The sequence below is a fragment of the Accipiter gentilis genome, chromosome W, assembly GCF_929443795.1.
Source record: "Accipiter gentilis chromosome W, bAccGen1.1, whole genome shotgun sequence".
Taxonomy (NCBI): domain Eukaryota; kingdom Metazoa; phylum Chordata; class Aves; order Accipitriformes; family Accipitridae; genus Astur; species Astur gentilis.
In genome coordinates, this window is record NC_064918.1 from 1112658 (window position 1) to 1139852 (window position 27195).

The window sequence follows — 27195 nt, forward strand, 5'->3', positions numbered from 1 at the left end:
ATTAAACCCCATCAAAATCCTCTGCTTTAGCTTCCCCAATTAGATACAACAATAAGTTTTAATCTGGATCTATACACCGGAAAGAAAAATTTTAGGAAAGGACCTTAATTCCTTTAGTCTGGGTGCTGCATGCCTGAGAAAAATCCTTGCCCTTCCCTCAGGAGCCTATAAAACTCTTTAAAGGCTAAATTTTCATTTGCATTAAAGCCTTTATTCTGTTTTACCTCCCCCAACACTCTAGTGAATGTATAATCACATCCCTTCCTACTACAGTTTTGTTTCAGCAGCACAAGGGCTTAAGGGTGCTTTGTGCAACTGAAGCTACAGCTATAAAAAAGAACAGATCCAGTGTCACATATTCAGTGGGTAAGCACCCCTGCTTCCTAAGATTTGGTCAGAAACAGCTCTGTAAAGCCAGCATAACTGCTTGAACCCATGAAGTGCTACTCCACTGTTGCATCTCAATATTCTTACCATTGTCTACTTTTGCTGGAAGTTTGCCTAACTAGGCCCAGCAAGATCTCCCTCTCTCTGTTTTCATTTGAACTGTCAGACCTTCTCCACTTGATCTTGGGCACAACCACAATCCAGAGAACACTATCTCACAAGATGTGCCTAAGCCAGTATTTGGAGCCCCAGGGTTTGTGTTCCCTGCCCTGCCCCCCCCCCCACCTTCCAAACCCACCTTTTCTCCAGAGGAGTAATCCTGGAGCATGCCCTAAAGCTGGACAAAATACAATACTATGATACCTTCAAGGACAAGCTTGCACCTAAGTAAAAGCAACTCTTGAACCCTTACACTTACTAAGACAGCTTTGTTATACGCCTTTTGGGTCCTTGAACAGTCCTTAGCCTTATTCTCAAATGCTCCTTCAAAATAGCCTTTACAGCAGAAAGAAGTTTGAATGATATACATCTACTTCACTGCTTTGCTATAAGAAGGTCCTTAAATAACCAGCATTGAAAAGTGGTTTGCTACAAGGGATTATGACACTGGTTGCAACACCAGAAACTCCTCCAAGAAAAAGATGGCATGTGGAATGTGCTTGCTCACCAGCAATACAATACTCAAAAACTCTGCCCAACCTGCAAGCAGGCAGAATACTACCCCAACACACAGGTTTGAATTTTGACAGCCAACAGACCTACAAGCATTAAGTGTGATAACTGTGGGCAGGTGTACTGGGTCTGGCTGGGATGGAGTTAATTTTCCTCATAGTAGGTTATATGGGGCTATATTTTGGATTTGTGCTGAAAACAGTGTTGACAATACAGGGATGTTTTAGCTATTGCTGAGCAGTGCTTACATAGAGTCAAGGCCTTTTCTGCCTCTCATACCACCCCACCAGCGAGTAGGCTGGGGGTGCACAAGAAGTTGGGAGGGGACACAGCTGGGACAGCTGACCCCAACTGACCAAAGGGATATTCCAGACCATATGATGTCATGCTCAGCTTTGGGAAGAAGAAGGAAGGGGGGGATGTTTGGAGTGATGGTGTTTGTCTTCCCAAGTATCCATTATGCAAGATGAAGCCCTGCTTTCCTGGAGATGGCTCTAAACATCTGCCTGCTGATGGGAAGTAGTGAATGAATTCCTTATTTTGCTTTGCTTGCATGCGTGGCTTTTGCTTTACCTATTAAACTGTCTTTATCTCAACCCACAAGTTTTCTCACTTTTACCCTTCTGATTCTCCCCCCATCCCACTGGAGGGAGAGTAAGCGAGTGGCTGTGTGGGAATTAGCTGCCCACTGGGGTTCACCCACAACAGCAGGAATCTCAGCCCAGAGCACCACAAAAGATGTCTCTTCTGAGCTTTCCTGTAGTTAATAAGAATCCCTAATCCTGCTTTTAGCTGGATTAAAAGAAAAAAAACCCAATAACGGGGGGGGGGGGGGGAACATTATAATTTTTGTCTTGTTCCTAAAAACGGGTGAGGAAGATGTTAGGAAGAAAGAAATTTCAATCAAGCAGTCAAGGGATATTTTTAAGCTTCGAGACTTAATTGATATATCCTACCACAGTATTTATGATAGCAAGCACTTTAGAAACACATACATAGGAAACAACCTTGGTCTAGGTCTGAGTTGTAAATTAGTCTAACTCTTTCTAAATACGCACTTGACGACTGTTGACCTCTCTAGAGGAAAAGCTTAAAAAGAATGTTAAATCTGTCCCACTTCTACATTGGTAAATTTTATATTTCACAGAAAAGAAGTGAGATGTACTTAGGCCTGATCTATACAACATATCTGAGCTCACATACAGAGAAAAAAACTTAATGGATCAATCTGAAAGAATGGTGTTCTGTTTAGCATTCTTTTTGTGAGATATAGATATATACAGGGACATCTTTACCTCTGTGCAGAACTATATGATCAATCATGTTATGTTTATATTTGGTGTGATATAGGCAAAGAGGACAACGAAGGTCTTTGGGTCCTTCCTCAGGAACTGCCGAATGTCCAGCTTCCACGTGCATAGTAAAAGCAGATCTGTGAAATGGGAAGGAGACATGGAAGCAGTCAGAAGAGGTGTGTATGGAATGCTGAAGTGTCACAGCTCTATTACAGAAGTGTTGTATAAAATGGTACAGATACCATTCAGCCTTCTCTTCATAAAGCCACATGGCATTTCAGCAGGACTACTCACATGGATATCACATGAGCATAGGTATTTGCAGGCTCATATCCCTAAGTAACTGAACACACATTTTGCACAAGATATTCTTTTGCAGTGATTGCTCTATAGTCATGTTGCTATTGTTAAGATGGCAAAAGTATTTCCAACTTTTGTGCTCATTATTTGCTTGCCTTTGACAAAGAGAGATATTTTAGCAAGTTGAGTAAAATCCTTTCAATTGTCCTTAGACTTTGAAGGGTGAAAAAAACCTTATTTCTGATGGGGAAAAAAAAAATCCTCAACAACCTCTCTCTTTGTAGGACTAGCCCCACAATAGCTGAAATGTTCAGATTCGAGATATGAAATAGACTTGCACTTACAGTAAGTTTGACATCAAGTTGATAAGTTTGAAAGCCTCAATTATGAGGACCTGACAATGCAAGACTGAGAATACTCCACAAATGAACAGTACTTTTACACAACAAATCTCATACCATTAGCTGCATACTTAAAAGATACAAGAGACATACATGCAGAGGAAATTAACTATGCACCTATCAAGCCACAAGGTCAAGTACTAAAATGAGAGGTGTTTGTAAACTTGGGGGAATTAGGTAATTTTTTTTCCTGGGATAGTGCTAAAGCTTGCAAGAGCGAAGCTGCTGGCTGCATTAAATGACAGAATTTAAAGCTCCTTTGAAAGTTCTCCAAGTCTGTTAGCTTGAACACAAAACAACTTACTAACACAACTGGCTTTGGGCCTGATCCAATGGTCATTGAAGCCAATAGGTGAGTTTTTATCAACTTCAGTGGATGCTTTTGTGTGTTTAATTCTCTATGGTGGCTGGATGTTGGTTTTTTTTAAAGAGAGCTCATGTGTATATGTTGTACATTTAAAGAGGAAAGACTTAATCCCAGAAAGTTTGAGACACCACAATAAAGAACACAGCTCTCTATGTAACTATGAACATATGTAATTACAGCTTGATTTAAGGCAATTTTGTTTAATCCTGGTAGGAGAAAAGGGCAATAGGAAAATGTGAAAAGATACATTGGACCTGTCAAGAGTTGGAAACGCTTAAAACAAATAATAATCTGTAGCAGCAATAGTAATAGTAATCTGGAATTAAACAGCAAGTTATGCCACGTAACCGGCAAGGAGCTGAAGCAACAAAGCCTGATCCCTTATGGATGTATAAATTGAGGCTGCTCTTGTATGAGGTCTCTCGTGTATAATGTCCAGCATACAGCTAGACATGTACACAATACAATAGGTGAACAATTGGCTGAAGGGTCAGGCTCAAAGAATTGTAGTAAATGGGGTAACATCTGGGTGGTAGCCAGTCACTAGTGGAGTTCCCCAGGGCTCAATTTTAGGGCCAGTTCTCCTCAGTGTTTTTATCAATGACCTGCACACAGGAGTTGAGTGCACACTAAGTAAATTTGCCAATGATACTAAATTAGGAGCAACTGTTGATTCCCTCTGGGCAATCACCAAACGTATGAAATTTAAAAAGGACAAATGCCAGATTCTGCACCTGGGATGGTGTAATCTTGCATGTATGTATAGATTGGGGGACAAGAGGCTGGAGTGCAGCCCTGCAGAAAGGGATCTGGGGGTTTTGGTTGATGGTAAGCTCAATATGAGTCAACAATGTGCCCTGGCAGCCAAAAGGGCCAACTGTATCCTGGGGTGCATTGAGCACAGTATAGCTAACCAGTTGAAAGAAGTGATTGTCCTATCATACTCAGCATTGGTGCAGCCTCATCTCGAATACTGTGTGCAGTTTTGGGGTCCACAATATAAGAATAATATAAAAATATTAGAATGTGTCCAAAGGAGGGCAACAAAGATGGTGAAAGGACTAGACGTCATGATTTATGAGGAGAGGCTGAGCATACTAGGTTTGTTCAGCTTAAAGAAGTGGAGACTGAGGGGTGACCTCATTGCTGTCTGTAACTTCCTCATGAGGGGGAACGGAGAGGGAGGTGCTGATCTCTTCTCACTGGTGTCCAGTGATAGGATGCAAGGGAATAGCTTAAAGCTGCATCAGGGGAAGTTCAGATTGGATATTAGGAAGAAGTTCTTCACTGAGAGGGTGATCAAGCACTGGAACAAGCTCCCCAGGGAAGTGGTCATGGCCCCAAGCCCATTGGTGTTCAAGAAGTGTTTGAACAATGCTCTTAGATATATGGTTTAACTTTTAGGTTGCCCTGTGTGGAGTCAGGAGTTGGATTCGATGATCCTCATGGGTCCCTTCCAACTCAGGATATTCTATGATTCTAATAGGAAAGGTTGAGCACAATTCTTCAACAGAACCTCTCTCCTTTACCCAACCACGCTATCTATTGTTACAAATCTCCTAAGGACATAATAGCTTTGAGACCTTGAATGTCAGCTAAGGGGGCTATGACTGAGGGTTCAAAATATCAGAAGGAAACTCAGAAACAGCACAACTGCATAAACCTTTTTTTCCTTAGGGAACATGGCTAAACACACACCCCCATATCCCCTGAAACTTTAAATTTTGCAACATTTAATTGGATTTGCTGAAATGTTTCTATATGCTATCAGTCACTTTGGAGTATGCTTTATATTTCAGCCAGGTAAATTGCGGGGGGGTGGGGGGTAGGGATTATGAGAACTTTCTTCATAGAGGGAATAGAAATTCTATAACCTACCTAGAACATTTAACTGCCCCATGCTTCATGCTAATTGTTAAAAAAATATGCCTTATTTTTGGAGAGAAAACTCATACTTGATGGTGAGGACTAGCATCTAATTACAAATTGTGAGGGGGGGGAAAAACCCACTCCTTGTACTATTTACTGTAGTGAGTACAGCCTACTGCAAGTGTTTCTCATGCTTTTCTCTTCAGCAGATGGTACAGGCTGTTGTAGGAATGAAGAAAAATAATTACATGGATGCTGCTGTGATCTGGTATGGCATTTCCTATGTTTCACTCCCTGGTCACCATCGGGCATGTGTCTCTTAGCTACAGCCAGTTCTCACAAAGATTTCAGAAGTCTTTTGAAGTGCTAAAAAAATCCCATTAGAAGTTCAGTTTATTTGTTTTGCACAATACTTACTTAAAGCCTGTATAAAAGGAACAATCTTTGCACTTGAAGAGTTTCTTCCCTCCGTGCTTGTCACGGTAATGACGTCGAATGCTCTGTATGTAACCCGAGGAGAATTCACAAAATTCACAGTTAAGGATAGCTTCTGTTTTTTCCACTCCTGCAGCACTCCCAGAAAGTGGAATTCGGCTGATGTTATTGTTCCAGGCCAGAGCTGCAGACTGGTAGTGGTTCAACTGTTGCTGAACATCAGGAGGTTCCGAGTATGAAGAGTCTATAAAGAAAGAGAGAAAGAAGTTGTCATTCCAGGTGGGTCAATGAAATTTAAAAAGATTCCAGACCTGCTCCAGCAGGCAGCTTTCTGAAGAGATAAAAGGATTACCATTTCTTCATCTAACCTGATTTGTATTCTACAATATAAAAGGTGGTCAGTTGAGATTAGGCTTTTTAAATCTGATCTGGGGAGGGATAAATATATGAGAGTAACCTATTAAAGACAGAAAGAAAAAGGAAATGGATACAATATTTCCCCCCCCCTTATAAAACACAACAGAAGGCTGTCACACCATTTCAATGATATTTAAAAAACCCACAGACTAGATATGTTTCAGCACACAAACTGAAAACAAGAATACTTTATTAAAAAAAAGGGGAGGGGAGTCTTGGAAGTTTCCCAATACATTGATTTGAATGTGGAAGTTAGGAATTCTCCTACTTTGTCCTATATAATTCACAACTGCCCATGAATGGTACAAATGAAAGCAGACAAAGCACAGATGAATTTCAGTGTGACATTCCTGAAAAGATAACAAAAGGCTCTTTTCTTAAGCTTTTTGAAAAGGAAAACAAAAGATGTTTTAAAAAAAAAGTCAGAATACAAAGTGTACCAGCCACCTTGTGTTTTGATGGGTGCTTCATTTCCAAAGTATAATTCCCTGAGGCTGCATATGTATGAATTCTCTAAAACACATACTTGTTGGAAATTAATACCATCCATTCTAACCAATTAGTAAAGAGAAACAAAAGGGAAACAGGCCTGTACAGCACTCAGTGTGTGGACTTCATCTGTCTTTAAAAGAGTAAAATGGTTGCTTTCTTTTCTCACTGCCATAGAGGTAGTTATATATGCTTTAGAAATGAAACCCAAACAAACAGCAACAACAAAAAGTACCAAACAAAAACAAAACATAGGGAGGAAAATGTCTCCAGGCTCCCCAGCTTCATCATCAGGGTACAGCAGAGACATGAAAGCTTCTGGTAAAATGATTCAAGTTTTTTTTTGTTTCTTCTGAGTCACATCAGCAGAGACTGGATCACAGTATATTTATCCTCCTTGTTCTCATTACTTCTACAGCAGGTTTGCTCACAATGAGTTCTACCCGTTCAAATCTTAAGGCCTTGTGTCACTCACAGCTGCTTCCAGCCTGCCATGAGGCAAATGAAAGCAACTGTGGGAAAGAAACAAAACACACTTCACACCAAAATTTTATTCAATAAAAGAAGTACGTGGCGCTCCTGCTCAAACATATTTAAGAAATACACAGGCAGCCAGTAGTGGCTGGAGAAGCACTTTGTGTGTGTCTGGTGGTACATACACCTCTAAAGGGAATGTAGCCTGTGGGCAACCCATGCTGGAGCAGGCACACGAGGCAGAAACTATTACATATATCACCTCAATCTTCTATACCACCAATTTCCTTATTAGAGGAATTTTGACAGACTGAGTGTAACTTGTGAACGTAAGGGAAGATGAGACTGGGAAGGGGAGAAGATAGGTGTTTATGTGTTTGTCTAATTGTCTTTTTTTCTCAATGTCCAAATCAGTGATGGGAGGTTTGTGCTAGTTGGCAATAAATTAACAAACACAAGCAAAATTCCCCAACTTTAAACTGTTTTGCCCACGACAGTAATTAGCAGAGAATGTGGGCAACACCAGGAACTGTCATGGACTGGATCTGGAGTAATTGGAATGATTTTGAGTCTCCAGAAGGAGCCTTGATTCTGCTATTGGGACTTTGTGGTGGTGTACTGTGGTGTGAATGATGGGCCCATTATGTGTTTGGGAGTGAGCGTGAACACTGAATAGTTGGGAAAAGAAGGGTCCAAAGGGACCCAAGAGAATGGTACTGGGATGGGAAGATGATTGGGAGAAGATGGGATGGTGCTTGCTTCAAGCCCATGTTCTAGTTGCCTGGAACCTGGACCACCTCCCAGTACAGACTCCAAGAAAATTAGCCTGGGCCTTGCAAGGAGGAGAGGATACATATAAAACACTAGGAGAGAGATGTGCTGCTTTCTGTGAAGGTATGCCAGCACATGTTGTAGGTAGGCTTCAAGTGGAACTCCAAAAATATTTGCAACAGAGGTTGCAAATCAAGCTGACATTCTCTCCCAGAGTAATGGTTTGCTAAAGGAAGCAGTAATAAATGCTCAGTGCAAAAGGGAGAGTCTTAATCAGACTTTAGTAGCTAGTGGCACTAATTAGCCAGATTAAAGACTATGCACTGAGCCACTACAGGAACAGTCAGTGAGCACAAAATGTCTGGTATGACTGCCATTGACGGGACTGGGATCCTGAAACCTGGGATGATGATATTTGGGACTCTAATGATGAATTAATAACAGAAGCCTATCAGGCAGTCCCTAGTTACTGTAATTAAGTAGACCTATGCAAACAGGGGCATTGTTCCCCAGAACGTGATCACTCAACAGGCCCTTTACTCAGAGCAAGATTAAGGCTGTGTGGGAAACTTACAGCCAACACCCTCAGGAAACTGCCTTGCAGTGGCTATGGAGGTGCTGGGAAACCAGAGGAGGTGGGATACAGCTGATAGCTCAACAGAGCAAAGTTCTTGGGGGTTTGGGTCCTATGCCACTTGTAAACACTGCCCTATGTAATGGGGGTGGATTTGGGGATCAGCTGATGGAGGGATATGTTAAGAAATGGTCTGATCTTGCTGATCTCAAAAATAAATATCCCCGTGGAGGGACTGGGAAGAAGGAGGTAATCAACTGCAGTTGCTTGGGTTGATGGAATGTGTTCACAGGCAAGGGGGGAGGGACCCCAATAAGGCTGTGGCCACTGATACCATTGCCCAATAACTCTGATGGTTAGACAGAGTTATTAATGCCCTTCTGGTATCACCTGACAGCTCGGTAGGATGCCCTGTTGATCAATGAGTGACCTATATGTACTGTACTAGGAAGAGCATTGTTGGTAATGTCTAAAGTCCAATGGTCTGGTTGACCTTGGAAAAAACATCAGGAAGATATGGTAATTCTCCACACTACTGCCCTACACACTAGGACTCATGGATGGTCCTGAAGGAAAAGGGGGAGAATATGACTGAGTGGGATGAAAAAACCCATTAGATATCTAGCACTGTGAGTCAAGGAATTGCAAGTGCAAGGCAAAGGTCAGAGCTCAGTTAAACCATTGGTTCTGCCTGCTCTGACCTCCAGGCAACATACTGTTTGGGTAGCTGAAATGAATTTACTGCATTATAGGAACCTCATCACTGGCTTGGCAGCAAATGGGAATAACTTAATCTATTGGGCTATCTGGGTACCTCAACAGTATTATGCCCTAGCACACACTGCCCTCATCATGCAAAAAAACCCTGAGTTTTGATGTATGCACATCACTGGTTACAGCCAATTGACTAAATCTTGATATCAAGTAACCTGGAAAGAGTCAGTTTGAACAGGCAGAGGAACAGCATCAAGATTTTGAGCAGATCAATGAGGAAATAGCCCATGTGACGGCATTAGGACTTATCTGGGAAGACAGTGATGTAAAACATTTGTTATATACCAGTGAAGGAAAAAACAGCATCATATAGAACTTGTGGCAATGAGCCCCTCGAGATGGGAGGGTGGCCATTGGGATTCTGGAGCCAGAGTTACAAAGGGGTAGAAAATAATTATATCCCTCCAGAATAAGAAGTCCTGGCTACATACGGAGGTGTTCTGAGTGCCACTGAAGTATTAGTCACAGAGCAGGCACTGTGGTTATGCCCCAGACTGCTGGTCCTGAATTTTATGTTCAGGTATTCAAAACCCACAGGGGGAAGAGCAACCACTGCTATGTGGCAAAAATGGGTCCTGGCTCTTACCCAGTAGGCACATACTGGTTCAGGCTCCAGACCAGGATTAGTTCAGCTTGTTAATCAGTGGCCAGCAAATCAACAGTAGAAGGAACACTGAACTCCTTGGACAGTTGATGCCCCAGCATATGATGAATTACAAGCAAAAAATAAATGATGGAGTTCATTTACTGACAGATCCTGTAACATCACAGCAAGAAGTAGGAGATAAGCCACTTCTCGGAATCCCTCCAGAGGAGAAGCTGAAACTTGCAAAGAGACTGGATGCTCCAATCAGTTTGCAGTGGTAATGGCCTTGAGGATGACCTTGGAACATGCTCGAAGTGTGTGTGTGACTGACCAATAAACCTCTAAAATGGAAGAAGGCTCACAGGAGTTGGGCAAGGGTGATGTGCCCATGAAGCTCAGAGAATAATGCAAAGAAGCTGACTTTATCTCAATATAAAGGGGACAGGAGGGTGGCCTTTGTTTTAGATAAACAGCTATGTCAGTTGAGTGGAACAACTGGTGGTGTAAATGTTTATCCCCAGTACATTAAAAGGGTTTAAATGTCTCTCTTAGTTAGCCAGACTGACATGGGGGGAGTGAATACATAGCTCATCCCAACATAAAATATAAAAATTAAACAACTAGCAAAAGACTGTTGAAGAGAGCAACAGCCTTGAGATAGCTTCAACCCATATATTCCTTCCTGGTGATTGGGGATGCCCATTGTCATGACGGTGGTCATATTTTAGAGACCAGTAATGGGAATCACATTGGTACTGTGACTGAACTGTGTACTGCAATTGCTATATTTTGCTAAGTGTAAATTATGTTTGTATTGTATTTTCAGTTTTTGGAAGAAGGATGCAGGGAACTACAGGCCTGTCAGTTGGACCCCAGTGCCAGGGAAGGTTATGGAGCAGATCATCTTGAGCACCATCACATGGCATGTACAGGACAACCAGGTGATCAGGCCCAGTCAGCATGGGTTTATGAAAGGCAGGTCCTGCTTGACTAACCTGATCTCCTTCTATGCCAAGGTGACCTGCTTAGTGGATGAGGGAAAGGCTTTGGATTTTGTTTCCCTGGACTTCAGTAAAGCCTTTGACACCATTTCCTAAAGCATGGTCCTGGACAAACTGGCTGCTCATGGCTTGGATGGGAGTACTCTTCGCTGGGTAAAATCTGGCTGGATGGGCAGGCCCAAAGAGTGGTGGTGAATGGAGTTAATTCCAGTTGCTGGCCAGTCACAAGTGATGTTCCCCAGGGCTCAGTTTTGGGGCCAGTTCTGTTTAATATCTTTATCAATGATCTGGATGAAGGGATCGAGTGCACCCTCAGCAAGTTTTCAGATAACACCAAGTTGGGAGGGAGGGTTGATCTGCTTGAGGGTAGAAAGGCTCTACAGAGGGATCTGGACAGGCTGGATCCTTCTCCAAGTGATAGAGGAGCCAACAAGGATAAGTGCTGTGCTGGACCTTGATATCGCCACCAAGGAGGGGCTGGTGGGGAACGTGAAGCTCAAGGGCAGCCTTGGCTGCAGTGACCATGAGATGGTGGAGTTCAAGATCCTTAGGGCAGCGAGGAGGGCACACACAGCAAGGTCGCTATGCTGGACTTCAGGAGAGCAGACTTTGGCCTCTTCAGGGATCTGCTTGGTAGAGTACCATGGGATAAAGCCCTGGAGGGAAGAGGGGCCCAAGAAAGCTGGTTAATATTCAAGGATCACCTCCTCCAAGCTCAGGAGTGATGCATCCCAACAAAGAGGAAGTCAGGCAAAAATGTCAGGAAGCCTGCGTGGATGAACAAGGAGCTCCTGGACAAACTCAAACACAAAAAGGAAGCCTGCAGAGGGTGGAAGCAAATACAGGCAGACTGGGAGGAATACAGAGAAATTGTCTGAGCAGCCAGGGATCAGGTTAGGAAAGCTAAAGCCCTGATAGAATTAAATCTGGCCAGGGACATCAAGGGCAACAAGAAAAGCTTCTATAGGTACGTCGGTGATAAAAGGAAGACTAGGGAAAATGTGGGCCCTCTCTGGAAGGAAATGGGAGACCTGGTTACCCGGGACATGGACAAGGCTGAGGTACTCAATGACTTTTTTGCCTCAGTCTTTGCTGGCAAGTGCTCCAGCCACACTGCCCAAGTTGCAGAAGGCAAAGGCAGGGACTGGGAGAATGAAGAACAGCAAGAGAAGATCAGGTTTGAGACCATCTAAGGAACCTGAAGGTGCACAAGTCCATGGGACATGATGAGATGCATCCGTGGATCCTGAGGGAACTGGCAGGTGAAGTGGCTAAGCCACTATGCATCATATTTGAGAAGTCATGGCAGTCCGTGGAAGTTCCCACTGACTGGAAAAGGGGAAACATAACCCCCCTTTTTAAAAAGGGAAAAAAGGAAGACCTGGGGAACTACAGGCCAGTCAGTCTCACCTCTGTGCCTGGCAAGAACATGGAGCAGACCCTCCTGGAAATTATGCTAAGGCACATGGAAAATAAGGTGATTGGTGACAACCAATATGGCTTCACTGAGGGCAAATCGTGTCTGAACAAATTTGGTGGCCTACAATGGGGTTACACCATTGGTGGACAAGGGAAGAGCAACAGAAATCATCTACATGGACTCGTGCAAAGCATTTGACACTGTCCCGCGTGACATCCTTTTCTCTAAATTGGAGAGACATGGATTTGACAGATGGACCAATTGGTGGATAAGTGGCTGGATCGTCGCACTCAAAGAGTTGTGGTCAATGGTTCGATGTCCAAGTGGAGACCAGTGATGAGTGTTGTTCCTCAGGGGTCAGTATTGGGACTGGCGCTGTTTAACATCTTTGTCGGCGACATGGACAGTGGGATTGAGTGCACCCTCAGCAAGTTTGTCGATGACACCAAGCTGTGTGGTGCAGTCAACATGCTGGAGGGAAGGGATGCCATCCAGAGGGACCTTGACAGGCTTGAGAGGTGGGCCCATGTGAACCTCATGAAGTTCAACAAGGCCAAGTGCAAGGTCCTGCACATGGGTCGGGGCAATCCCAAGCACAAATACAGCTGCACAATGGCTTCCAACTCCTCCTGTTTGTTGCCCATGCTGCGTGCATTGGTGTAGATGCACTTCATTTGGCTTCCTTCAGGGCATATTCACCTGCTGCAGTGTGGTCCTCTCCACGGGCTGCAGGTTGGATATCTGCTCCACCTTGGACCTCCATGTGCTGCAGAGGGGCATCCTGCTTCACCATGGTCTTCACCACGGGCTGCAGGGGAATCTCTGCTCTGGTGCCTGGAGCATCTCCTCCCCCTCCTTCTTCACTGACTTTGGTGTCTGCAGGGTTGTTTCTCTCACATTTTTCACACTTTTCTCTCTCGCAGCTGCTGCACAGTGTTTTTTACCTTTTCTTAAATATGTTATCACAGAGGCACCACCAGTGTCGCTGATGGGCTCAGCTTTGGGTCCGTTTTGAAGCCAGCTGGAACTGGCTCTGTCTGGCATAGGGTCAGCCCCTGGTTTCTTCTCACAGACACTACTCCTGCAGCATCCCTCTACCAAAACCTTGCCACATAATCCCAATACATTTTCCTACAATTCTTCAGCTAATTTGCCCCAAATATAGTTACTTTTATGCTGAGCATAATACTCTTTTTTTCAAAGCCAAAGCTGTTCTGCCATTTGCTTCCTTTGTAACAGCAACTCCAGGCCAGTATGGCATTCTTTCCTACAGCCTGTTTTGTCCACTGCTGCTTTTCCTCATAACACAGATGATCCATGTGGAGTGTAGTATGTTCCCCTTCTCTTGGCATTTGCAGTATCTGTATTCACTGTCATCCATTTAAAGTATGAACATTGCATGCTAAGAGTCTGCTGCCATGCATGTAACTGGATGACTAGTTTCTATCGGTCAAGTTTCAATCCTGTATTCTCATCATTTGTTGCACAAGCAATAAAACTCTGAAGCCTAAATACAAAGCAAAACTTAAAAATAAGCCATCTGTCTGTATTTTAAACATCAGGATCTATGTACACACCCATTTCCATAAAAAGCATAAAATAGAAAGTTGCCTAGCTATTCCCTCTACATTTTATGCTTAATCTTTAGTGACTTCACTAAACTGCTCTGCTAACAAGATAAAGGGGTGTTTTTCAGAAATGCAAATGGAATTAGATGCTCTCTTTTCCACTGACTTTTAATGGAAGCTCTGCCACTGAAAATTTCCTATGCTGTAAATCTTTGTTGAAATGTAAGGTCAGCTTGACTTATTCCAAAGGCCAACCATTGGCAGTATAATTTAGTAAAGAATAAAATGGTGAGATTCAACTGCAGGTCAAGTACTAGAACACCACCTTTATTCTTGCTTTTCATGCAACTTTGGATTTTTCTTAGTTGCTGCCTTAATTATTTGTTTTAAATAAAAATATTAAATAGTATTTTAGACAATTAAATTCTTGCTCTGAGGCACCTCTTACCATTAGAGTCCTCCACCTCTTCAGCAGAAGTGTGTTTCTTGGAGGTGTGGTAGCCAAGTGAAGCTGAGAGGCTGACAACACGGGGTCTTGGTAGTGTCAGTGCTTTCCCATGCACTCTCAAGGAATGCTCTTTCAGCTGGCTGATTGTCATGGTGGAAAATGTGCAGGAAGAACATTTGTAGGCATGTTCACCTGGGTGAGCAAAATACAGGCAAGTCATCAGCTCACAAAAGAAACAAAATAGGATCCCCATTCTTTTCCTGCTGAACCCAGCAGTAAAATTCCTATGGCCTCCTTCAGTGTGAGATTTATTCCAAAGAGAACAAACTATGTGCATCTTCCTGTTTAAACAGTCTGGAGTCTGCAGGTACAGATACTCGCTTTGGGACCAAAGTTTTGTTTTCTGACAACTCTAGATCCTTGTTAAATGACTGATGACAGAAAACAAAGACCAGACTCTTAGCATGCCTGTGTTGCATGGTATAAGAAGAAAACAGAATCTTGGATGAAAATAGAGCTGCTTGACTAGAGCATTTCCAAATTTCTTTGGGAGGAAAGCAAGGGTGAAGTCCTCCATGTTTTTCCATGCAACACACCCAGAATCACTAAAGAAACCAGAAGGAGACTACAAAATGTTAACTAAGGTTCTTAAAAAAAAAACAACCCAAAATAAAAAAAACCAAACAAACCACCCACTGCCCCCCCTGCACTTAATTTGAGGAGGATCCCATTTTCCCTATATGAAACCTGCCTCCAGGCAGGAATGAGCTCCACAGAACTAGTAACCAAGTCAAGGTTGGTTTACTACAAGAAGTGGACGTGGCAATACCAAGAGCAGTACATATTTATAGGGCTATGGGAAAGCATATTATGGAAAAATGTTAAAAGAAGTGAAAGAAGAGAAATAATGAACAGTAGTGAATTTGGTTCCAAATACATTCCAAGTCATAAAGACAGAATACAATAGGAAACAAATTCCCAAGATGACTCATTCTGTGTTAAGCATGAAGGCACCTGAAAGAAAAAGTGAAATGTCCAGTGTAAGTGATGTGATGATATATGTGTGGCAAGTAATTGTTCTGGAAGTGCTGCTTCCAGGTTAAAGGGCTACACTGACTGCATGCAAGTTGTACATAAAATGACAAAACTAATACAAGAGTGAAATATTCATGAGCATTAATGGAAGGATAAGAGCTCTGGTTATGAAAGAGGTAGAAAAATGTTTTCCATTTCTCAACAAATTTAACAAACAAGGTTCTAGAACAGAATGTTTTCAAACATCAGAAATAAGTGAACAAAAAGACAAGAGGAAAAAAAGTATCACAGCCAGTCATAACAAGCACATAAAGAGATTAGCAATCATTCTACATTAAAATACCCCCCCACACACCACAAAACTCCTATGCTAATCACATGAGAATAATGTTGATAACACACTGATGTTTTAGTTGTTGCTAAGTAGTGCTTATCCTAAGTCAAGGATTTTTCAGTTTCCCATGCTCTGCCATCGAGGAGGTGCACAAGAAGCTGGGAGGGAGCATGGTCAGGACATCTGACCCAAACTAGCCAAAGGGATATTCCATACCATAGGATGTCATGATCAGTATATAAACTGGGGGGAGTTGGCTGGGAGGTGCTGATCGCTGCTTGGGGACTGGCTGGGCATCGGTCAGCAGGTGGTGAGCAATTGCATTATGCATCACTTGTTTTTCTTGGGTTTTTTCTTTTTGTTTTCTTCCTTTTCATGACAATTATTATTATTACTATTATTATTATTATATTTTATTTTATTTCAATTATTAAACTGTTCTTATCTCAACCCACGAGTTTTACTTTTTTTTCCGATTCTCCTCCCCATCCCACTGGGAGGGGGGAGGAGTGAGCGAGCAAGCGGGCTGCATGGTGCTTAGTTGCTGGCTGGGGTTAAACCACGACAATGCAAAAGGATGAACTAAAGACAAAAAGATATAAACCCCCCCAATTTGCTAAATATAAGCAATTCCTGGCAGGTACCAGTTGACTTTTAACATAAAACCACAATAAGGAATTAAAGAAAATTGAAGACCACTACAAATTAAGAAATTAGAAGACAGCTAGTAACTATATTCCCTATTTATCTATAACAGTTCAGGTGGATGGCACTATGTGAAAATGTATTTGGTTTCAGAGGCAAAACTATAGTTTTCACTAGTGTGACTCCACAGAAAAGTTAGGAAATTTTCTACTGCTAGTTTTGCATCTCATAATTATTATTTTGAAATATATAAGTAAGTGTATCTTCATAATTTTTCCATGGGACTGTCTCAACACCTGAGATGTATCCAAAGGATTGTGTCCCAGATGATTTAGACTCTGGGCAAAAACTCTAGGTTACAGTCTGATTCAAAGTGAAAACAAATTACAGCACATTCAGAGATACTACATACAGTTCTGCTCTATGCCAAAAGAAGCAGCACATACTGAATGAGAACAAATGCTAGGTGCGTACAAGAACCAAATGGTTCTTGTAAGGGTATGTGGAAGGAAAGCATCTGTTCCTTTAAGGGTATCTGGTCAAGGGCCTTCTTCAACACAAAAAAGGATAATAAGAAAAGGAGGAAGCCATAAACAAGAACATTCAGGGACACAAAACTGGCTGACAAATTATAAGGGAGTCAGTAATGAGAACCATACCTTGTCACACTAATTGATGAGGATGCGTAAGAGTGTGAGAATGTTTATTCCAGCAAGGTTATCTGATCAGGGACCTTGTCAGTTGGGAAACCAAGGGAAAAAGGGGGAAACCAGAAACAAAAATATACAGAAACAGACCTGCCAGAACAAACATGGAGACAATGACAAGAAACAAACCTCACCAGTCACACTAATTGATGGGCTACCAAGAAACCACAGGCTCCATTTCCAGGAATATCAACCTGGACTTTGCAACTGAAAAGACTGCAAACCAGGGGGGATCCTGGATACTGGACTGGGAGGGATGCAGGAATCCATAGAACTATACAAACTCATGAGGTGACATACAGGGGGAAGGAGGAGCAGGGAGGAACAAAAAGGGTGGCAGACAGAAAGGAGTATAAAAGGGACCAGTCGCATGTAAAACGGGGCCAGTCAGTACGCTTGCCTGACTGAGCCCTGCGCATTATAACCACAGTCTGTCCTGTCTCCTTATATCTTCTTAAATCTTTTCTTAACTATCTCTCTGTGTAATCTCACTCTATCCTGTGCGTATGTGTGCTGCAAGGACTAAATGCCAGCTACTGGTGAGACGTGAGTGGAATCTGGTGCCAGCTACTGGAGTCAGACAGTGGGTGTAGGTGTCCCTGGCCTGTGGTGTCATATACTGTCACGAGTGGGGGTCTTTAACTTCCAGCTACTGGGGCAGGAACAGTGTGTGTCTCAACAACCAGCTACTGGGAGGGACTGGTTTGAGTGAGGCAAGTGAGAAGCTCTGTGCCAGTGGCTGGAGAAGGACCGTGGGTCACAGCCCATGCGCCTAGTGCCAGGCTTCCCCAAACTGAGTGTGCATGGGGGGGTAGGGGGTGTATTCACTAGCAAACTTCAAGCTGGACTAGCCACAGGTCCCAGTGGCCTAGGCTGGAACTGCTGGAAGAGGCAGCTGCTCCTAACATCCCTTAACAGTTCAAGCTATTATGCAAGAATGCATTTTATAATAAATGGAGTTTGACCACTCCCCAAAAGATAATGGACATGAGGACACTAAGTGAAAGACACTTGGATCTTTACAACCGCCAAGGCACTTTAAACAAATGTATGAGTATGAGACCCAGAGAAAGAGAGTGCTACAAAGAGGGGGAGAGAGTGTTCTGAACTCAGAGAGCAAGCAAGCATCTGACCAAGACACAGCATGAGCCCAATGCAGAGTGTATGTGTGACACAGATAGAGAGCACATGCTCTGAAAGAGTGCATGACAAAGAAACCACAAAGCAGCATGTGACTGACCCAGAAAGACCACGCGTGACCCAGGGAAAGAGAGCATGCACAAGCCAGAGAAAGAGAGACACCCAGAGAGGGAGAAAGAAAGAACATGTGATCCAAAGGGGCAGATAAAACACGTGACCCAAAGAGAGAGAGAGTGTGTGTCCCCAAGAGACAGAGCGTGACAAAGAGAAAGTGTGACCAAGAGAGGCAGAGAGCAAGCGTGACCCAGAGAACGTAAGCATGGTCCAGAGAGACATGTAGTGTGAATCAGATAGAGTGCAACCCAAAGAAAGATATAAAGTGAGTGCAACCCAGAGACAGAGACCCAAAAAGAGTCTGAGACAGAGAAACCCAGAGAGAGTGAGACCGGAGAGAAAGAGTCAGAGTGTGTGTGACCCAAGAAGACATAGAGAATGACCCAGAGACAAAGTGACACAGAGACAGAGAATTTGAACAAGAGCGTCACCCACAAAGACTGAGACAGAGAGAACATGGGGGGGGGGCTGACCTAGAGGGGGGAAGACAACATGACGGGGGGGGGGGGGGGGGGCAGGACATGACCCAGAGAGAGTGTGTGTGTGGCCAATGGAGAGAGAATGGCCTACAGAGAAAGAGTGTGCGAGTCAGGGGCCGGGGGGGGCGACGATACACTCAGAGAGAACTAGTGTGACTGAGAGAGCGTGACCCACAGAGAGAGAGACAGTGCGCCGCGGGGGGCGAGGGAGAGGGAGGGAGAGAGAGAGCTTGACCCAGAGACAGAGAGATGGCGAGGATGGCCCAGTGAGAGAGCAAGAATAGCCCAGAAAGAGAAAGTGATCTAGCAAGGTGGGGTGGAAACCGCTGCCTGGAGCAGGTGACCACCCATACATAGGGGGTGACTCAAAGAGAGAATGAGTGTGCATGACTGAGAAAGAGACAGAGGGGCAGCTCAACCCAGAATGAGAGAGAGAGCAACCCGGGGGGGGGGGGGGGAGATCCAGGAGAAAAGAGAGCTTGCAGGACAGAGGGGGGGGGAAGAGGTGGGGAACCAAAGTGAGGGAGGTAGAACACAACACAGGGGTGGTGATGTGGCAAGCCAGAGAGAGGAAGCAAGAGACCCACAGAGAGACTGGGGGGGTGGAGAGAGAGGGGGGAGAGAGGGGAAAGGGGGGGGCATGTCAGCGGGGGGGGGGGGGCAGCCAAGAGAGAAAGACAGACAGAGGGCAACCAAGAGAGAAAAAGAGACAGCTGGGTGGACCCAGTATGAGGCCCAGAGAAAGAAGGTATCCGAGAGAGAGAGACACAAAGAGCACACGAGAAAGGTTGACCCAGAGGGAAAGGGATGAACCAAAGGAGAATGACTGAAAGGAGAGGTACAGCAACCCATAGAGAAAGGGTAACCCATAGAAAGGGAGAGAGAGATAGAACAAGAGCAAGGGGGGGGGGGGCATGGAGGATGGGGGGAGAGAGAAGGCAAGCCAAAAAGGGGGTGGGGAATCAAAGGGAGACACAGTGGGCATGACAGAAGTCAGCCCAGAAAGACATACTGGGGGGGGGGGGGGGCGGGGAGGGAGGGGGGGGGGGAGTGACCAAGAAGTAAATACAGATAAAGGTCAACCCAAGGAGAAAAAGAGACAGAGAGAGATTAACCTAAAGGGACACACACACACACACGACAGAGAGGATGATCTAGAATGAGAGAAAGAGGGTGTCCTGGGTTCAGCTGGGATAGAGTTAATTTTTACAGGAACCTGGGAGGTGGGGGGCATAGCCAGGGCAGCTGACCTGAACTAGCCAAGGAGCTATTCCATACCATGTGACATCATGCTCAGTATATAAATGGGGAGCGGGCCGGGGGGTGGTCTCTGTTTTCGGTGGGGGAAGTGGCGGAGCGTCGGGTCCCAGGTGGTGAGCAGTTGCACTGTGCATCACTCGTTTTGTATACTCTTTCATTACTACCGTTGTTGTTGTTGTAACTTTTTTTTTGTGTTGTCCCAGTAAACTTGTCTTTACCTCAATCCTCGAGGTTCCAGTTGTTTGTTTTTTTTTCTTTTCTCTCCTCGGTCTCCTCCCTATCCCACCGGAGGGGGGCGGGAGGAGTGAGTGAGCAGCTGCGTGGTCCTTTGTTACCGGCCGGGCTGAAACCAGACAGTCCTTTTTGGCGCCCAACGTGGGGCAAGAAGGGTTGAGATAACGACAGATCTGGCCAGAGCGTGTTGAAACAAATTTGTCATATGCATTTCTTATACTAGATAAATAGATGTTAGTCAGTGTTGATTCATTTGTTTACATGGTGGCGTTTTGTAAGTTCTTATATGCTCTATGTATTGCCTGTAGTTGCGTATCTCATCTCTGGGAGAGTGATTGGGATTATCATTTTGCTGTACTGGGCAATGTCGACTTGTGAAATGATTACATCACTGGTCATGAGGTTAAGCTGGAATCTGTATGAGGCAGTGATATCATTTCCATACTTTGGACACCTTCTGTCGGATTTTATTGGTAATTACACCCAATCCATGGGGAAGTTAGGGGGCGACACTTCCCACCGTCCGTTCACCTCCCTTTTCTCCTTCCGACTAATTACAACAGCTTTTGAGAATTTTGAATATCCTTGGGATGTGCAAGCCAGTGTGCTGTTAGTGCTATGCCTCCTGAATATGTTTCAGGTCTTCTTTAGGGCTACAAAAAGGCTCTTTAAGAGGACCACCCAGAGATCTGCCCCAAAGCTGGATATTCATGGGTGGCACGGCATGTGGGAGGATATGGGCAGGTATCTAGAGAACTTCTCACCGCCAGTGGCTTGGAAGTTCACTCCCAAACAACTACAGAACCCTCATGAAGTGATAGAATATGTGAAAGACAAATGCTGTGGCTATTCCAAAGACGTACAACTCACTACATTGTGCTGGGCCCTGGCCAGTATCGACCAAACACTGCTTGATATTAGGCAGCATCCTCAGGGGGAAAAGATGGAAAACCGGGCAACAGGCACCGTGGCTACCCAAACCCCAACAACAGGTACCGTGGATACCCAAATCCCAACAACAGACACAGTGACTGCCCCTACCCCGACAACAGGTACCGTGGCTACCCCTACCCCGGTGACAGGTACTGCAGCTAAACCAGAGAACCAACCTGTGCCAGCATCAGTCGCCCGTGTACAGAAAAAGAAACACACAAAGAAATCAGTTCACTTAGTGAGAGATGAAGATGAACCAGGGTCATCGCGAGAACAGGAGGTAGAGGCAGAACCTGAAATAATTACCCGATCTCTATCCATGAGTGAGTTGCGTGACATGAGAAAAGATTTTAGCCGCCACCCAGGTGAGCACATTGTTACCTGGCTGCTCCGATGCTGGGATAATGGGGCTAGCAGTGTGGAATTAGAGGGTAAAGAAGCCAAGCAGTTGGGATCTCTGTCTAGGGAAGGGGGCATCGACAAGGCGATTGGGAGAAAAACACAAGTCCTCAGCCTCTGGAGGCGACTTCTGTTAGGTGTAAAGGAAAGATACCCCTTCAGGGAAAAAGTTACATGTCACCAAGGCAAGTGGACCACCATGGAGAGAGGTATCCAGTACCTGAGAGAATTAGCCGTGCTGGAGGTGATTTATAATGATCCAGAAAATGCGCAGTCACCCACAGATCCAGATGAAGTCCAATGCACACAACCCATGTGGCGGAAGTTTCCACGAAGTGCACCACCAACCTATGCCAACTCATTGGCAGTAAATGTCCTGGAAAGAAGGCTATGGACAAACATTGGATGAATTGGCTGTCCAACTCTGGCAATATGAAGGAAGTCTCTCTTCCTCCCTACGGGCCTGTGTCTCGGCTGTAGAGGAATTATCCCAAGAGTTCCAGCAATTCAAAGTAGATCTGTCCTCCTCCTCACCTGTACAGGCCCACATCGCAGTTATTAGGCGTAAGCATTCCTCTGCCCAAGAGAGAGGAAAGTACACTCAACGGGCTAACCTGTGGTTTTACCTGTGTGACCATGGAGAGGACATGAGGAAGTGGGATGGAAAACCTACCTCAGTCCTGGATGCACGGGTACAGGAGTTGCAAGAAAAAGCAACCAGAAAAGAGAATTGTTCTTGGAAAACTGCTGCTCCAGTTTCCCGTGAGCAGTCCCCCAGACGCAGTAGATGGGCTGATCTCATTTCTGATCCCCTTGAAGGGACTTCTGATTCACGTGTGCAGAAAGTGAGTAATGGATATTCTAACCAGGATTAGAGGGGCCCTGCCTCCAGCCAGGTGGAGGAGAGGGACAACCGAGTCTACTGGACAGTGTGGATTCGATGGCCTGGCACATCAGACCCACAGGAATATAAGGCTATAGTGGACACTGGTGCACAAAGTACCCTAATGCCATCAAGTTATAAAGGGGCAGAACCCATCTGTATCTCTGGTGTGACAGGGGGATCCCAAGAGCTAACCGTATTAGAAGCTGAAATGAGTCTAACTGGGAATGAGTGGCATAAACACCCCATTGCGACTGGCCCAGAGGCCCCGTGCATCCTTGGTATAGATTATCTCAGGAGGGGGTATTTCAAGGACCCAAAAGGGTACCATTGGGCCTTTGGTATAGCTGCATTGGAGACGGAGGAGATTGAACAGCTGTCTACCCTGCCGGGTCTCTCCCAAGACCCTTCGGTTGTGGGGTTGCTGAAGGTTGAAGAACAACAGGTGCCAGTTGCTACCACGACGGTGCACCGGCGACAATATCGCACCAACCGAGACTCCCTGATCCCCATCCATAAGCTGATTTGCCAATTGGAGAGCCAAGGAGTGATCAGCAAGACTCACTCACCCTTTAATAGTCCCATATGGCCCATGCGGAAATCTAATGGGGAATGGAGACTAACAGTAGATTATTGTGGGCTGAATGAAGTCATGCCACCGCTGAGCACTGCTCTGCTAGATATGTTAGAGCTTCAATATGAACTGGAATCAAAGGCAGCTAAGTGGTATGCTAAAATTGACATTGCTAATGCATTTTTCTCCATTCCTTTGGCAGTGGAGTGCAGGCCACAGTTTGCTTTCACTTGGAGGGGCATCCAGTACACCTGGAATCGACTGCCCCAGGGGTGGAAACACAACCCCACTATTTGCCATGGACTGATCCAGGCTGCACTGGAAAAAGGTGAAGCTCCAGAGCACCTGCAATACATTGATGGCATGATCGTATGGGGCAATGCAGCAGAAGAAGTTTTTGAGAAAGGGAAGAAAATAATCCAAATCCATTTGAAGGCTGGTTTTGCCATAAAAGAAAGTAAGGTCAAGGGACCTGCGCAGGAGATCCAGTTCTTAGGACTAAAGTGGCAAGACAGGTGTTGTCAGATCCCTGCGGACGTGATCAACAAAATAGCAGCTATGTCCCCACCAACTAATAAAAAAGAAACACAGGCTTTCTTAGGTGTTGTGGGCTTTTGGGGAATGCATATTCCAAATTACAGTCAAATTCTAGGTCCTCTGTACCAAGTTACCCGGAAGAAGAATGATTTTAAATGGGGGCCTGAGCAACGACAAGCCTTTGAACAAATTAAGCGGGTGATTGTTCATGCAGTAGCTCTTGGGCACATCTGGGCAGGACAAGATATTAAAAATGTGCTCTACCCTGCAGCTGGGGAGAATGGCCCTACCTGGAGCCTTTGGCAGAAAGCACCTGGGGACACCCGAGGCCGACCCCTGGGGTTTTGGAGTCGGGGATACAGAGGATCCGAGGCTCGCTATACTCCAACTGAAAAAGATATTGGCAGCATATGAAGGAGTTCGAGCTGCCTCAGAAGTGGTTGGTACTGAAACACAGCTCCTCTTAGCACCCTGACTGCCAGTGCTGGGCTGGATGTTCAAAAGCAAAGTCTCCTCTACACATCATGCAACTGATGCCACGTGGAGTAAGTGGGCCGCACTGATCACACAACGAGGTCGCATAGGAAACCCCCGTCGCCCAGGAATTGTGGAAGTGATCATGGACTGGCCAGAAGGCAAAGATTTTGGAATGTCGCCAGAAGAGGAGGTGACACAGGGTGAAGAGGCCCCGCTGTATTATAAACTGCCAGAAAATGAGAGGCAATATGCCCTGTTCACTGATGGGTCCTGTCGCATTGTGGGAAAACATTGAAGGTGGAAGGCTGCTGTATGGAGTCCTACATGACAAGTCGCAGAGACTGCTGAAGGAGAAGGTGAATCGAGTCAGTTTACAGAGGTGAAAGCCATCCAGCTAGTGTTAGACATTGCTGAAAGAGAAAAGTGGCCAGTGCTCTATCTCTATACTGACTCATGGATGGTGGCAAATGCCCTATGGGGGTGGCTACAGCAATGGAAGAAGGGCAACTAGCAGCGCAGAGGTAAACCCATTTCGACTGCAGCACTGTGGGAAGATATCGCTGTTCGGATAGAGAAGCTAGTGGTAAAAGTATGTCACGTAGATTCTCATGTACCCAAGAGTCAGGCCACTGAAGAACATCAAAACAACCACCAGGCAGATCAGGCCGCCAAGATTGAAGTGTCTCAGGTGGACCTGGACTGGCAACGTAGGGGTGAGCTATTTATGGCTCAGTGGGCCCACGATACCTCAGGCCATCAGGGAAGAGATGCAACATATAGATGGGCTCGAGATCGAGGGGTGGACTTGACCATGGACACTATCGCACAGGTCATCCATGAATGTGAAACATGTGCTGCAATTAAGCAAGCCAAGCGGCAAAAACCCCTGTCGCATGGAGGGCGATGGCTGAAATATAAACAGTGGGAGGCCTGGCAGAATGACTATATCACACTCCCACGAACACGCCAAGGGAAGTGCCATGTGCTTACAATGGTGGAAGCAACCACTGGGTGGCTGGAAACATACCCTGTGTCCCATGCCACTGCCCAGAACAATATCCTGGGCCTTGAAGAGAAAGTTTTATGGCAACACGGCACCTCAGAAAGAATCGAGTCGGACAACGGGACTCACTTCCGAAACAACCTCGTAGACACCTGGGCCAAAGAACATGGCATTGTTCCGGAAAAATTGAACGGTACAATGGACTGCTGAAAACTACATTAAGAGCGATGGGGGGTGGAACTTTCAAACATTGGGATACACATTTAACAAAAACCACCCGGTTGGTTAATACTAGAGGATCCGCCAATCGGGCTGGCCCCGCCCAACCAAAACTTCTACATACTGTAGAAGGGGGTAAAGTCCCTGTAGTGCGCATGAGGAATATGTTAGGAAAGACAGTCTGGGTTAGTCCTCCCTCAAGCAGAGGCAAACCCATTCAAGGGGTTGTTTTTGCTCAAGGACCTGGGTACACCTGGTGGGTGATGCAGAAGGATGGGGAGGTTCGATGTGTACCTCAGGGAGATTTGATTTTGGGAGAGAATAGCCAGTGAATTAGGCTGTATGATATTTAACTGCTAAATAATCTGCCAATGCATGTCATTTTATCTATAGTGTCTACATGCCATATCAAGGGTATTACTGTAAGAATTACCCAAATGACTACAGGATGGACTTTTGAAACTGAGCCAAGTACAACAGCGATAGAACTTGAACTGGCACCCAGCAATTTCCTCAAGATCAACATCTTCGACCTGCAGACCAAGGGCGTGGGTTGCACCAAATGTACTAGCCACAAGTTCCATAGAAAACATACAACGACCCAACACCTCACACCATCTCTCTTATCCTGAAGAACTGTTACAACAGATGGAGCCCCAAAGTCATGGATTAAATAAAATCAATGGACACATTAGAGGGATAGCCCATCGACTAAGGGAATACTATTTGTGTGTGTTTGTGTGTGGTAGGAGGGTGTCCATATACTCATATATAAGACAAGGAAAGTAGTAGTGGTTGATTGGAAAAAAATGTAAGATCTGGGCATGATGTTGATGGTATAGAATAAGGGGTGGATAATGTCCTGGGTTCAGCTGGGATAGAGTTAATTTTTACAGGAACCTGGGAGGTGGGGGGCATAGCCAGGGCAGCTGACCTGACCTAGCCAAGGACCTATTCCATACCATGTGACATCATGCTCAGTATATAAATGGGGAGCGGGCCGGGCGGGGGAGGAGATCTCTCGACTTTCGGTGGGGGAAGTGGTGGAGCGTCGGGTTCCGGGTGGTGAGCAGTTGCACTGTGCATCACTCGTTTTGTATACTCTTTCATTAGTACCGTTGTTGTTGTTGTAACCTTTTTTTTGTGTGTTCTCCCAGTAAACTTGTCTTTATCTCAACCCTCGAGGTTCCAGGTTTTTTTTTCTTTTCTCTCTTCGGTCTCCTCCCTATCCCACCGGAGGGGGGCGGGAGGAGTGAGCGAGCAGCTTCGTGGTCCTGTGTTGCCGGCTGGGCTGAAACCATGACAGAGGGCGTCCCAGAAAGAGGGGGAGGGCAACCCAGAGAGAGAGAGAGAAAGGCAGGTAACCAAGAAAGAAAAATAGAGGTCAACCGAGAGAGAAAGAGACAGGTCGACAGGAGGGAGAGGGTTACCCACAGAGAGGGTGGATGACCCATAGGGATCGAGCAAGAGGGGAGGCAGCAACCCAAAGGCAGAGAGCGCGCAATCCACAGCGAGAGATAGAGATTATATGACCCAGAGAGAGAAAGCCTGACTCAGAGAGCATGGCTCAGAGATAGAGATAGTGAGCATAACCTACTGAGAGAGCAGGTGTGACTGGGGGAGTGGGTGAACCCAGAGAACCTGAGAGACGTTGGCCCAGAGAGAAAGAGAGGGCAACCTAAAGGGGGTGGCAGTGATGCAGAGAGGGCCATCCACAGACAGAGAGTGAGTGAGCACGCCCCAGAAAAGAGACAGAGAGAGCGTGCTGAGTGGGTGGCAGAGAGACAGAAAGGGGGGGGGATGGGGGGGGGGGAAGGCGGTATGGGCCCAGAGAGAGAGAAAGACAGAGTGCGGGTGTGAGAGAAAGGTGACCCAGAGAGAGCATGTGGTACCCGGGGAGGGTGTCAATGGAGCGAGAGACACCCAAACTGTGTGCGAGAGACAGATAGATGGATCGAGAGTGAGAGAGAGGTT

The 27195-nt window shown here is 45.4% G+C and overlaps 2 protein-coding genes across 18 annotated transcripts in view; both read right to left on the reverse strand.

Moving 5' to 3' along the window:
- The window catches only part of LOC126035378 (uncharacterized), a 197971-nt gene that overhangs the window by 122378 nt on the left and 48398 nt on the right, over positions 1 to 27195 (reverse strand). The window lies entirely within an intron of this gene.
- LOC126035235 (zinc finger protein 462-like) overlaps positions 1 to 27195 on the reverse strand; it is a 120204-nt gene that overhangs the window by 18191 nt on the left and 74818 nt on the right. For all 17 annotated transcript variants that reach the window (XM_049793487.1, XM_049793493.1, XM_049793488.1 and 14 more), the window contains 3 exons: positions 14249 to 14440; positions 5709 to 5970; positions 2355 to 2491 (listed from right to left, as the gene is read on the reverse strand). In XM_049793487.1, the coding sequence (XP_049649444.1) occupies positions 2355 to 2491; positions 5709 to 5970; positions 14249 to 14440 (591 nt within the window). The remainder of the gene's footprint in view (positions 1 to 2354; positions 2492 to 5708; positions 5971 to 14248; positions 14441 to 27195) is intronic.